The 13,611-nt window shown below is 40.7% G+C and overlaps 1 protein-coding gene across 2 annotated transcripts in view; it reads left to right on the top strand.

Moving 5' to 3' along the window:
• The first annotated feature begins 531 nt into the window (after positions 1-531).
• The window catches only part of Tm9sf4 (transmembrane 9 superfamily member 4), a 50,201-nt gene continuing 37,121 nt past the window's right edge, over positions 532-13,611 (top strand). The window contains exon 1 of one of the 2 annotated variants that reach the window (XM_076851680.1): positions 532-626. In XM_076851680.1, coding sequence (XP_076707795.1) covers positions 612-626 — 15 coding nt within the window. In that variant the 5' untranslated portion in view covers positions 532-611. Of the gene's footprint in view, positions 627-8,582; positions 8,640-13,611 lie in introns of those variants that run through there. The other variant, XM_076851681.1, reaches the window with a different exon arrangement.

A 13,611-nucleotide genomic window follows, 5' to 3' on the forward strand; every position in this document is an offset into this window, starting at 1 on the left:
TGATAATTATTTATTGAACGCATCCTATGTAACATTATGTGACTGAATCTTCATCAGAAGCCTAGGATGGAGTTACTATAATCCCTTCCCTATTTTACAGATGACAACGAAGTAGAGCAAGGTAAAATAAAAGACAGGACCCTAACTTCATGCAGAGTATAGTCTATTAGAAAGGATATATGTTAGTCAAGTAAATAAACACATAATTGCAGATTATTCTCAGAGTTCGGCTGCTGCGGGAGCACCCTCCTCCTTCTACCAAGGTCTCGGTAACCCTGGCAACGGGTCTTTCTGCCAATAGTAAAGATGGCACCCAGAGAGCAAGCGTGTTTCGCACACTCCATTACCCACAAGGCAGCGAGAGTAGGGGAGGTGCCGTCTCTGCCAGGAGCTAATATGGCTCCAATAGTTACACCAGCCTCTCTCTCCACCTCGACAGTGTCATGACTGCTCGGACTAGCCTGTCTTGCAGGAGTTAAGTCTCCTTTGCCTTTTCGCTGACCGCGACGACAGGAGAGATTAGAATTGATAGACCACCTCGAGGACTCGAAGTCCGTAACCAGGGAAGCACCACTTCCGCTGACGTCATCACGGCGACACGTGGATCCAAGATGGCGGCGGCGATGGTGAGTGAAGGAGACTCCGGGAGCCGGAGCTGAGGCAGGGCCCTCTGGGGTATCCCAGGACCTTCCGGCACTCCATGCCTGGTGCCAAGCCACTTTCAGAACCCCTGCTCAGGTTACTCCTGACTGGGCTCGCCTCCCAATTCCCCCTCCCGGGTCTTGGCCCCGCATTCAGGCTTGTCAAGGCCCGGAGTTTTAGGAGAGGCGCCGTTTCGGAGGAAGACCTCGGCTACTGCCTCCGCTGGGTTCCCAGCCCTACTTTGGTCCCCGCCCCCTGTGATCCCCACTTCCAGATTTCACCTTTCAGCCCTTACCCCCCGAAGAATCCCCGTTTTTTCCACCCTCGCTCCTCCCCCTCACGTCCAGACCCTGTTCTCCCCGCCTCCCCAACGTCCTGGCCAGTCCGCTGCTGCGACCTCGCTTCGGACCAGCCTCCCAGTCTAAGCTCTGTTCTCACCTCCACCCTCAACTGTCCCCATCACACACCCCTCTTGACTGCTGATAACGTAGAGCACACCCTCCCCTAGCCCACCGCTATCTTCCATTCCCAGATCCTTTCCTACCCCTTGTCTTTTTCAATGAGCTCCTTGCCTCTTCTCGCGTCCTTCTATCCCACTGTTTCTCAGACTTTACTATGCATAAGAAAAAGGTTGAGTGTGGGAAGGCAAGTTAAAATACAGTTTCCTGAGCCTTCTTCCCAAAGGTCCTAACTCCGTAGGGCTGGGCATTGCCCTGGGATCTGCACCTTTATATGCACTCCTGTGATTATGATGGAGGTGATCTGTGAACTAGATTCTGAAAAACACTTCTGGCCCCACCAGGCTGCCTCCCCTTCCCATTCCCCTACAGAGCCACACAGCTCCTTAGGGATAAATGCTCATTATGATGAAGCTCCTTAGGATAAAATCTATGTGTGGGTGAAGGTGGGGGTAAAAGCTGTGCGGGCTTCTCCTACAGAACCCTAGGAGTAAGTCTTTGAAGAACTGGCTTTTCTTCTAAAGTTCAGCTCACATTCTGTTTGTTAAGTGTTCAGAACTAAAATTGAAGTCACTTAGTCCAGAGATTTCCTGGGTCTTCCTGGATATTGTTATCTCAGCAGATAATTTCATCCTGGGAGTGAATGATAAGGAAAACCTGGAGAATAGGATGTAACATTTGACTTTAGCAGAGGTAGATTCTTGCTTCAATTCTTTGGTGTTGATTTTCTCCAAACAGCAGTAGATTATTGACCAATAATGGATTTTTCTCCTTCTGTTAGCTGACTGATAACTTATGTTTTGTTTGTTTATTTGATGAAGGATTCTTTGTAGAATCACAAGTGTCAGGTAAAAGATTTCACATCCTGTGGCTGGTGTTGTAGCTTAGTGGTAGAGTGCTTGCCTAGCATGCACAAGGCCCTGTGGTTGATCCCCAGCACCACCAAAGAGGGGAGGGGGGTTGCAGCCTCACCTGATTCCCCCTCTCAGACTTAGGGTTCAGTTTGAACCCTAAGTGGGGAAAATCCCAAGTGATATGTTGAAACCCCTATTTTTCCTTTACCACATTCAGAACAAAGATGGTGTAAGAACTTGACAGGAAGTCACACCCTCTCACCATAGGGAAAAGTTCAATAAAGTGGCATTTATAGCATTGCACTGGGAAATTCCTGCCCTATTCAGAGGTTTTTAAGAGGTTATAAGTTAGCAATACATATTTTTGGTACACATTTATTTAATCAGCAAATATTTGAGTTCCTACTCTCTGCCAGGAACTGGAGGTGTGCTTGTGAATTTGAGCTCCTTGTGGAGCTTTTCTAGTTTGAGGTGACAGGCAGTGAACAAGTAAATATGTAAATACATAAATAAGTAAATACATAAAATAATGTTCCAGGGGCTGGAGCTGTGACTTAGTGGCAGAATGCTTGCCTAGCATGTGTGAGGCACTGGGTTTGATCCTCAGCACCACATAAAAATAAAAATAAGCAAAATAAAGGCATGTTGTCCATCTACAACTACAAAACAGTTTAAAAAATAATACTTTAATGTTTCATAATGTTAGGTTTGTGAAGACAGCAAGGTGAAGTAATAGTGATTGGAGTGACTGGGTGACATAACTATTTGGGATTGAGTGATTAGAGAAGTCTTCTCAGAGAAAGGGATGTAAGTTGAGACTTGATTGACAAGGAAGAATCAGGTATGCAGGGAATGTTCCAGGCGAAGGAAATGGTAAACCTAAAGGCCAAGATAGAGAGCTTGGCACATTTGAGGAACACAGGGTAGAGGATCTGAAGCATGTTGATAGGTGGGGGTAGGAGACAATGACACAAGATGAAATTGGACTGAGGCAAGAGTAAATGTGTACCTAGAAGCAGACTTAAAATCGGGGTGAGTTGTAGCCTACAGTTTGTAGTCTGCGGTCTGTATTTTGAAATAGATTGTTGTTCTCTTAAGTTGTTCATGCTTCCTGTCCCTCCAGGACAATACATTAAGAGAACCAGTTTGTTCTCATGCTGCAGACAAGCCATGGAAATGAGTTTGGATTTTATCCTTAGCACAATGATTTAGTGTGCCATCTGGGAATATTATACTGCACTTTCATTTGAAAACTGTAGCCAATTTTAAGAAATGGAGTATATGATATAAACAGTGACTCCCAGAGGCCAGTCTGAAGAGTGCATAAAACCTACACTTTGGTGCAGTAGGGAGAAAGCATGAAAGTATTGTTACAGGGGTGTATGTGTAATGGGCAAAATGGAAAATCCTACCCTGTTCAGAGGTTTTTAAGAGGTTATAAGTTAGCAATACATATTTTTAAAATTGGACTTAAAATTAGACTGAGTTTGGTCTGTGTCAAGCACTTTATTACGCGGAAGTCACAATGGTCCCCACATCTTCATACACACAGACTGTTTCACAACCATTGGGGATGGGGTGTGTGGGATCTAATTTGGGGTGCACATGTTCCTGAAGCAGGTCATACAACCAAAGAGGAACTGAGCTAGTGGATTCAGTGGCCATGGGAACAGGCTGGGGTTTTTGCTTTGTTCTTTTGTTTTGAAAATTCAGGTTGTGACTACAGGGCTTCCCCCACCCCATTTTTTTTTCTTCTTTCTTTTTTTTGGCAGTGCTAGGGATTGGACCCAGGGCTTTATGCATGGGAGGTAAGCACTCTACCAACTGAGCTATATCCACAGCCCTCCTTTCCCCTCTCTCTTTTAGCTTGGTGAATAGTTCTTCTTCCCCAAGGGTTGGGCTGCTACCTCCCAGGGGTCTTAGCACAGTGGCTGTTTTCTGAACCTGCAGGGCAAGATTTCTCCCACCATAGGAGAAGGTAGCTCCTATAAACTGAAGTTCTTTTTAAAATTTTCTTGCCTTCCTCCCGTCCTACCCTATAAAGTTATAGGATATGGAAGTGATCTGGCTAGGTCTAAATTGAGAAGCAGGCTCCTATCTCATTCTTTATGTAAAACTGCTCTTGGGAATATTATTTTAGTGGAACTTGGGAAATGTACATTGAGTATATTTGTAGGCATTTCTGGTCTAGAAACTTTAATTTAGAGAATAAAATTCTACTTGTCTCACTTGTCTCTACTTGTGTCTCATTCGCACTGTTTTGGATTGTATTATAGTTTTATTTTTTACATATAATTCACGTGCCATAAAACTTGTCCTTTTAAAGCGTACAATTCAGTGGTTTTTAGTATATTCAGTGTTGGGTCTCATTCCAGAACATTCTCATCACCCTAAAAAGAAATAGTAGTAGTCACTCCCACTCTTACTGCCTGCAGCCCTTAGCAACCACTAACATATTTTCTGTCTCTATGGATTTGCCTTTTCTGGGCATTTCATATAAAGGGAATTTATAATATGTGGTCTTCTGTGTCTGAATTTTTTTACTTATGTTTTCAAAGTTATCCATTTATAGTACGTATCAGTGCTTCATTCCTTTTTATGCCTGAATAATGTTCTATTATGTGGTAGACATTGGAATTGTTCCCACTTTTGAGCTATTAGGTATAATGCTGTAGAAATTCATAGGCACATTTTTGCATGAATATGTCTTCAGTTTTCTTGGGTCTTTACCTAGTAGTGGAATTGCTGGCTCAGTTCACACTGTTTTGAGGTTGCTTAGGTTTGATATGGTTTAGAGGCAGAGAAATGGATAGAATGACATCAGGGTTCTTTTGAGCTGGGCACAGTGGCACAGCCATGTAGTCTTTGCTATTTGAGAGGCTGATATAGGAGGATTGCAAATTCAAGACCAGCTTGTCTCAAAATAAAATATAAGACCCTGTCTTAAGAATAAAATTTAATGGGCTGGGGGTGTGGCTCAAGTGATAGTGCGATCGCCTAGCATGCGTGAGGCACTGGGTTCGATCCTCAGTACCATGTAAAAATAAAATAAAGATATTGTGTCCACTTAAAAAACTAAAAATAAATATTAAAAAAAAAAAGAATAAAATTTAAAAGAGCTGGGGTTGTAGCCTAGTGGTAGAGTATTTATCCAGTATGCAGGAGGCCCTGGGTTTGACCCCAGTACCATGCACACACACGGAGTTTTCTTGAGTGCAGGCAGCACTAGCCAGCACCCGCCCCCCCCCCCCCCAGCCAGAAGCACAGGAACAGTTTTTAGTTATGGAATCTAGTGCTAACCATAGGGCACTTGGATGGGAAAGACCTGAACAGGAGGCAAGAAGCCTGGACTCTGCCACCAGTCGTGATGTGGGGAGCTGCTCTCTCCTTTGGACCTCATGTATGGCTGGGCATTAGCTATTAAGAAAGGAGCACAGGGTCAGTCTGGGCGTGGTTCCAACACTATCACATTTTCCGTATACTCTAGACAAATCACTTTGGCTTTATTGGTCTGTTTTCCAAGTTTGTCATGTGTGAAATTAAAACTTGGACTTTATGATTTCTAAATTACAAGTCAAAATTCTGTGGTCTAGAATACTTGCCTTTAAGGTGATTTTTTTGCTAATATGCCTATAACATCAGATTTTTTTTTTTTTCCATGATCATAGTTTTTGTCATCTTTGCAGGTTGTCTTGTGTTGGTTGTGTCTGTCTGCTCTCAAGTTGCCCCACCTGATGCACACTCTGTAGGAGCTGCGGTGTTCTGAGAGGTGAAGTGCTGAAACTAGGCCTTGGTTAAATGTGTTTCCCTGAGGAGTCCCTTAAAAGGAGTGCCCTTAATCCCCTCAGGAAGTACAGAGGAGGGAGAGCCAGCATTTAGTTGCCTCTTGGTTTCTCTTTTACAACGTGAACAAAAGTTCCCCTTTGATCTTGGCATTAAAAAAGCAGGTTACAGAATGTTGGAGAAGGTTGAGTTTTGATCTGGACAGTGGCAGGATGGTGGGAAGGACCCAGGATAAGCAGGGCCATCTGGCCACAGACAAATAACAGGAGCCACCTACCTCCAAATCTGCTTTGATCCCTGAACCATTTGCTGACACCACTCTTTCCCAAATGGAGCACGAATGGGGACACCCAGGACTTCTCAGTTCCATCTCATTCCTCTTCATTGCTTCCTCTGTGCCAATCTAACATGATTTCTTACCTATGCCTGACACATGAAACTGAGCTCTCAAAGTTTGAAATCTCTGTCTCAGGCTTGGGCTAAGAATCTGGGCTAGAATTCTAGCTCTTGATACTCTTGTTACTTCTGTGACTTTGTACTGGTTTTGTGACTGTGGTCAAACTATTTGCCTCTTTATGCCTATTACCTTATTTTTTCCTAATCTTTTGTGTGTGTGTGTGTGCGAGCATGTGCATGAGAGAGAGAGACTGATTTACCATGGTAGCCATTTTTAAGTGTAAAGGTTCCAACATTAATTCACAATGTTATGCAGCCATCACCAAACTTTTTTCGTCATCTCATACTGAATCTATTTTTTTGTTTTTGAAGTGGGATGATACTCTGCTCAAAAGGGTTGTTGTGATGAGATGACCCTTTTGTGATGTGTGGATGATACACAAGATAAAAGGGCCTGGCATAAAGAGGGCGTTCTGTAACTCTACTCCAGGGTTTGAAATGGTGCAGAGGTGCTCTAAGCTGAGAGTTCTGTGGTCAGCCCTGAGGGCAGGAGAGAAGGGCAGGGCATTTCTGGCTGCCTATTGCTTTATGTGGATGGTTAGTTTCATCTGGACTTACACAACCTATTGGGGGTCTTCCTCTTCCCTCAGTAAATTTTTGTCTTTTTGTGTGTCTTATGTGTCTCTACTATTCTGTGTCTATTGGCCCTGAAATAAAGGCTACATTTTTCAGAGTCCCCAGTGGCTAATTTGGTTGTGGGTGTTTTTGTTTCCTTTTTCTCTATGAGTTCTTTAGCTCCATGGGCTTCTTAGTAAGTGTTCTTCAGCTGTCATTAGCCTTCATTCATGTGGGGTTGAATTCTCAGGGAGTTTCAACTGAGTGGGTAATTGATTTCATTTAACTGTTGGCAAACTGTGTCCCCAAAGCCTTTTTTCTGCTTCCTTCTTTCCTCTCCCTGCCCTTTCTTTTTCCTTTTCTTTAATCTAGGAGCAGTTACTGATGTGGTCTTTACAAGGTGAATCTAGCCACCTGTGAGGAAGGTGCTGTTTTTTCAGCAGCAGGAAGGGCATGGAAGAAACAGGAACCACTGTTCTTTGGGGGGGCGGGGGGGGGGCAGTTACCAAGGTCAGAACTCAGGGGCACTCAATCACTGAGCCACATCCCCAGCCCTATTTTGTATTTTATTTAGAGACAGGATCTCACTGAGTTGCTTAGCACCTCACCATAGCTGAGGCTGGCTTTGAACTCATGATCCTCCTGTCTCAGCCTCCCGAGCCACTGGGTTTACAGGCGTGGGCCGCCAAGCCCAGCGGAACCGCTGTTCAGATTGGCCAGACTGTATAGCTGGGTGATACTATTTATGGGAAAGTAGATTGCAAGGCAGAGGGCTCCAGAAAAGAAAAGGTTAACTTCTGGTCACACAGCAATGTGAGTGAGTGAAATCGTTTTTTCAGTTCTCAGGGGAAACTTCCTATTCTTTGGGTAAATTAATTGTTCACACCTTTAAAACTAGGTAGAGGGCTGGGGCTGTAGCTCAGTGGCAGAGCACTTGCCTAGCATGCATTGAGGCACTGGTTTTGATCCTCAGCACCGCATAAAAATAAACAAATGGAAAAAAGACATTCTGTCCATCTACAACTACAAAAAAAAATTAAAAAAAAAAACTGGGTGGAGCAAAATTTGGTGGGTAAGGAGTGCTATTTTGTTCTAGCAGCCCTTTTTTTGTTGTTTGTAGGGTTTTTCTGATTGTCCAATCCCCAAGAAGAAACGACAAGGAAGGAAAGACCTTGATTCTTGGGTCTCTTGAGCTTTATCACTTTCCAGGTCACCCATATCTTTGCCAGTGATGAAGTGTACGAGTACTACACAAGAGGCCTTCTAGATTGCCATCACCTTGTACTCTGATAAGCTGCCTTTGTGGTCTGGTGACTTGGAAACCAAATAAAGCAAAGTGACATTGAATGGGCTAGTTCATGTCTCTTAGAAGTCCCCCTCCTTTCATGGCTCTGAACATGCAAAAGATGTTTGCTAAATACTTAACTGACTTTTCATACTGAACCTCAAATGGGAGTTACTGAAGTGATCAGTTGAAAACTGAAGAAAAATACAGAGGAATTTCCAAAGAAGCAAGTGCTTTGCTACTTTGCCTTCTATACAGAAATGAACTGTGGGTCAATCATCCTTTCAGGCTGTCAAGGCTACAGAGGATAATGGAGTCCTAATTGGAACAGCATGTAGTATGGCAGTCTTGTCAAAAGGCCCATAAGCTACTATGGCCCTGATTCTCCTGGAATCATGTTACATTCTGTACATTGGAACTTCCCCACTTCCCTGCGAGCAGGGTCTGTAGCTCCTGTAAGGTTCTCAGAGAGGTTTGTGGTACTCCCTGAGCTGCAGAATTGCATGGAGCCGGAATTATGGTTCAGTGGTAGAAGACTTGCCTAGCATGTGTGAGGCACTGGCTTCAATTCTCCACACTGCATATAGATAAATGAATAAAATAAAGGTACGTCAACATCTCAAAAAAAAAAAAAGAATTGCTGATCTGTCTGGTTACCCACAAACCTGGCGGCAGAATCTTTTCTGCATCATTCCTCCTTTTTTTCTTTACTTTCTTTGTGATACTGGAGATTATATCCTGGCCCTCTGCCATGCTAGGCAAGTGCTCTGCTACTAACCTTCAGCTCCAGCTCCTTTCTGCATCATTCTTAAGTTTAACTCTTAATTGTCACTATTCAGAGGCAACTCATTTCCTTCCCTTCTTAAAATATAAATGTATTTTTTCTAATATTTATTTTTTAGTTGTAGTTGGATACAATACCTTTATTTTATTTATGTGGTGCTGAGGATTGAACCCAGGACCTTGCACGTGCTAGGCGAGCCACAGCCCCAGCCCCCACAAGTAAATTTATTTTGAATAAGAGTGACTCATGTTGACTGGATTGTGGCTCAGAGGTAGAGCGCTTGCCTACCGCGTGTGAGACATTGGATTCGACCCCCAGCACCACATAAAAATAAAAAGGATATTGTGTCCTTATAACTGAAATAACTTATAACTGAAAATAAGTATTCTTATAATTTATAACAGAAAATAATATTTTTTTAAAAAAGAGTGATCCATGTACGTGGAAAAAAAAGTATAAAAGTTGTAAAATATAAAAACGTTGTGATAGTAAAACATAATTGTGTCAGTTTCTTAGAAAGCTATAAAATGAAAAAGTCATTGAGCTACCTGTAATCCATTCATCAGAGGTAGTTTTTGATTTTTAAAATATCTTTCCAGAACTTTTTTTTTTTTTTTTTAATGTACTCAGGATAGAACTCAGGGGCATGTGGCCACTTAGCCACATCCCCAGCCCTATTTTGTATTTTATTTAGAGTCAGGGTCTCACTGAGTTGCTCAGTGCCTCGAGTTGCTGAGGCTGGCTTTGAATTCACAATCCTTCTGCCTCAGCATCCCGAGTCACTGGAATTACAGGCATGCACCACTGCTCCAGGACATTTTTATGCATATGGCTACTTTTTAAAACTTTTTGTTATAAAAATTTCCAACATAAGTAAAAGTAGAATAACATAGCTAATCCCCATAACGCATCTCCAGCTTTCAATAATTATCATTATATTGCTAAACTAGTTTCATCTGTACCTTTCCCAGCTAGTTATTTTTTTCTGCAGACTTATGAAGCAAATTTGGTACCATAAAATCACTCACTGAACTTTAGTAAATGTAGACTTCTTCAGCTATCACCATAATGACACAATGCTTTATAACATTTCTATTACCCCAGTTTTCCTTATAGTCAACCCCTGCTTCCATAGCCAGCCAACTACTGATCTGCTTCCTGTCTGTAGATTTCCTTTTCTAGGCATTTCATGGAAGCAGAATCATGGTGTGTAGACTTTTGTATCTGATTTCTTTTACATAGTATAATGTTTTTGACATTTATCCATCCTTTAACATGTATTAGTAGTACTTTTTTTTTTAATCGCTGAATACCATTCCATTGTGTGGAGATAGTACATTTTGTTTCTTCATTACTAATTGATTGGCCTTTGGATAGTTTCCAGTTTTGAACTACAACAGTCTCCCCATTTGATGGAACAAATTCTGATGTTCCCAAGTGGATATTCGTCTAGTACTGAGCCCTATATGTACTGTTTTTCTCTATACATGTATATCTATGATAAAGTTTAATTTATTAACTAAACATAGGAAGAGACTAAAAATAACAAATAACAAAATAGAGCCATTATAACACTATGCTATAATAAAAGTTGTTTAAGACCTATGCATTGATTATTTCTGGAATTTTCCATGTAATGGAAAATTTTCCAGACCTTTATTGACTGCAGGTAACTGAAACTGGAAAGTGAAACACTTATATGAGGGGGAACTACTATGTGGTGATTAAATTTGCTCTGCACATTCACATACAGGTCTTTGGAAGTATATTTTTCTCTTGGGTAAATGCCTAGAGTTGGAAATGCTGGCTAGTATGGTAAGTTTAACTTTTTAAGATACTGTCAAACTTTCCAGAGTGCCTGTGCCACTTTACATTCCCATCAACAATATGTGGAGGTTCCTTTCTCCACATCCTGGTCCATATTGCTTGCCTGTATTTCTGGGTTGAGTCATTCTAGTGCTTGTGTGGTTACCTCACTGTGGTTTTGGTTTGCATTTCCCCAATGACAAATGAGATTAAACTTTTTTTTTTTTTGTAGTACCAGGAATTGAATCCAGGGGTGCTCTAATATCAAACTATGTCCCCAGGCCTGTATTTGTTTATTTTTATTTTGAGGCAGAGTCTTACTACCCAAACTGTCCTCAAACTTGTATTCTTCATGCCTCAGCCTCCTGAGTAGCTGGCATGTGCCTCCATAACCAGCTAGACATTTATGTGTTTATTAGCCGTTCATATATCTTTATATATCTTCTCTTGTGAAAAGTCTATACAAATCTTTAGCTTCTGGGGCTGGGGTTATGGCTCAACGGTAGCATACTTGAGTTGCATGCGTGAGGCACTGGGTTAGAGTCTCAGCACCACATATAAATATATAAATTAAGGTCAATCAACAAATATTAAAAAAAAAAATCTTTAGCTTCTGTTGGGGGGGTACTGGGGATTGGACTCAGGGCTTCCCACCTGCTAGACAAGTATTTTATCACCAACTTTCAACAGTTTTTTTATTTGGGGGGTGATATTTGTTTGTTTTGGTTTTTTGTATTTTGGTACCGGGGATTGAACTCAGGGGTACTTGACCTCTGGGGCACATCCCCAGCCCTATTTGTATTTTATTTAGAGACAGGGTCTCACTGAGTTGCTTAGCACCTTGCTTTTACTGAGGCTGGCTTTGAACTCGTGAGCCTCCTGCCTCAGCCTTTCAAACCGCTAGGATTACGGGCATGCACCACTGTACCTGGCTCATCTGTTTTTTAGTTGGATTATTACGAGAGTTCTTTATTTATTCTAGATATAAATCCTTTATTATATAAATGATTTGCAAAGATTGTCCCCCTAGTCTGTGGCCTATCTTTTCTTAATGGTGTCTTTGAAAGTATAAAAGTTTAATATTTTTATGAGATCTAAATTATGATTTTTTTTCTTTTCTTATCAGGGATTAAACCCCAGGGCACTCAACAACTGAGCCACATCCCCAGCCCTTTTTTATATTTTATTTAGAGACAGGATCTTGCTAAGTTGCTGAGGCTGGCTTTGAACTTGCAATCCTCTTGCCTTGGCCTCTGAGCTGCTGGGATTATAGGCATGCACCACTGTGCCCAGCTATTTATTAATTTTTTAATGAATTATACTGTTGGTGACACGTGTAAGACATCTTTGCCTAATCCACACAGGTTTTCTCCTCTATATTCTAGAGATTTTGAGGGTTTGGGCTTTTTTATTTAGGTCTATAGTTCACTTTGAGGTTGTTTTTGTTTGTTTATTTTTGTTTTTGTGGTACTGGCTTATTGAATTGCCTCAGCACCTTTATTGAAGATCAGTTTATTATAAATGTAAAGATTTATTTCTAGAATTTAAATTCTGTTCCATTGACATGTATGTGTATCCTTACCATACTGTCTTTATTACTGTGCTTTATAATATTTAGAAATTGGATAATGTAAATCCTCTGATTTGGTTTTTAAAATTGTTTTGTATGTATTAGGTCCTTTCTGTTCCTGTGTAAATTTTAGGGTCAGGTTGTCAATTTCTGCAAGGAAGTCTGCTGAGATTTTGATAGGGATCACGTTGAATCCAATATGAGGAGAATTTCCATCCTAACCGTATTGAGTTCTAATCCGTAAACATGGAATATCTCTAATTATTTAGATCTTCTTTAATTTCTCTTAGCAATGTTTTGTAATTTTAAATGTACAACTCCTTCTTAAAAATATATTCCTAAATATTCTTTTTGATACTAAGTAGAATTTTTTTTAATTATATTTTTCAGGTTGATTGCTGCCAGTATGTAGAAATATAGTTAATTTTTTATATGTTGACCTGGTGGTCTGTGACCTTCCTCAATTTGCTTATTAGTTCTAGTTAATTATTTTGTAGATTCCTTGGAATTTTCTAAATACAAGATCATGTGATGTGCAAGTAAAAGCACTTTTTATTATTTTGTAGATTCCTTGGAATTTTCTAAATACAAGATCATGTGATGTGCAAGTAAAAGCACTTTTTACCTCTTCTTTTAAAAATATTTTTAGTTGTAGATGGACATAATGCCCTTTATTTTATTTATTTTTATGTGGTGCTGAGGATCAAACCCAGTGCTTCACATGTGCTAGGCAAGCACTTTACTACTAAGCCTAGCCCCTTTACTTATTTTTACTGTAGTTGCCTTTAATTTCTAATTAATTTATTTGCTTCCATGTACTGGCTTATAGCATAGTGGTGAAATAGATGGTGAGAATGGACATCCTGCCTTGTTCCTGATTTTAGGGGAACTTAACATTTAGTCTTTCACCATTAAGTATGATGTCAGCTATAGGTTTTTCATAGTTGCCCTTTATCTGAGTGAAGAAATTCCCTGGTTTGTTGAGTTTTATGATTGCCATGTGTTGGATTTTGTTGTGCTTTTTTTTACTCTGTTGCAATAATGGTGTTGTTTTTGTCTTCTGTGCTATTTATTACAGCAAATGGTGTTATTCTGTCATTCCTGGGATAAATCCCACTTGGTCATGATATATAGACCTTTTTATATGTTGCTGGTTCAATTTACTAACTTTGATAAAGACTTTTTTTAATCTATGTTCATGATAGATATTTGTAGCTTCCTTTTCTTGTGATGTCTTTGTCAAATTTTGGTACTTGGTCTTTAAAAAACTATTTAAAGCTGGACATGGTGATGCAGACCTGTAATCCCAGCAGCTCAGGAGGTTAAGGCAGGAGGATCATGAGTTCAAAGCCAGCCTCAGCAATTTAGTGAGGCCCTAAGCAATCCAACAAGACCCTGTCTGTAAATAAAATATTAAA

Source organism: Callospermophilus lateralis, chromosome 3 (assembly GCF_048772815.1).
Source record: "Callospermophilus lateralis isolate mCalLat2 chromosome 3, mCalLat2.hap1, whole genome shotgun sequence".
NCBI classification, from domain to species: Eukaryota; Metazoa; Chordata; class Mammalia; order Rodentia; family Sciuridae; genus Callospermophilus; species Callospermophilus lateralis.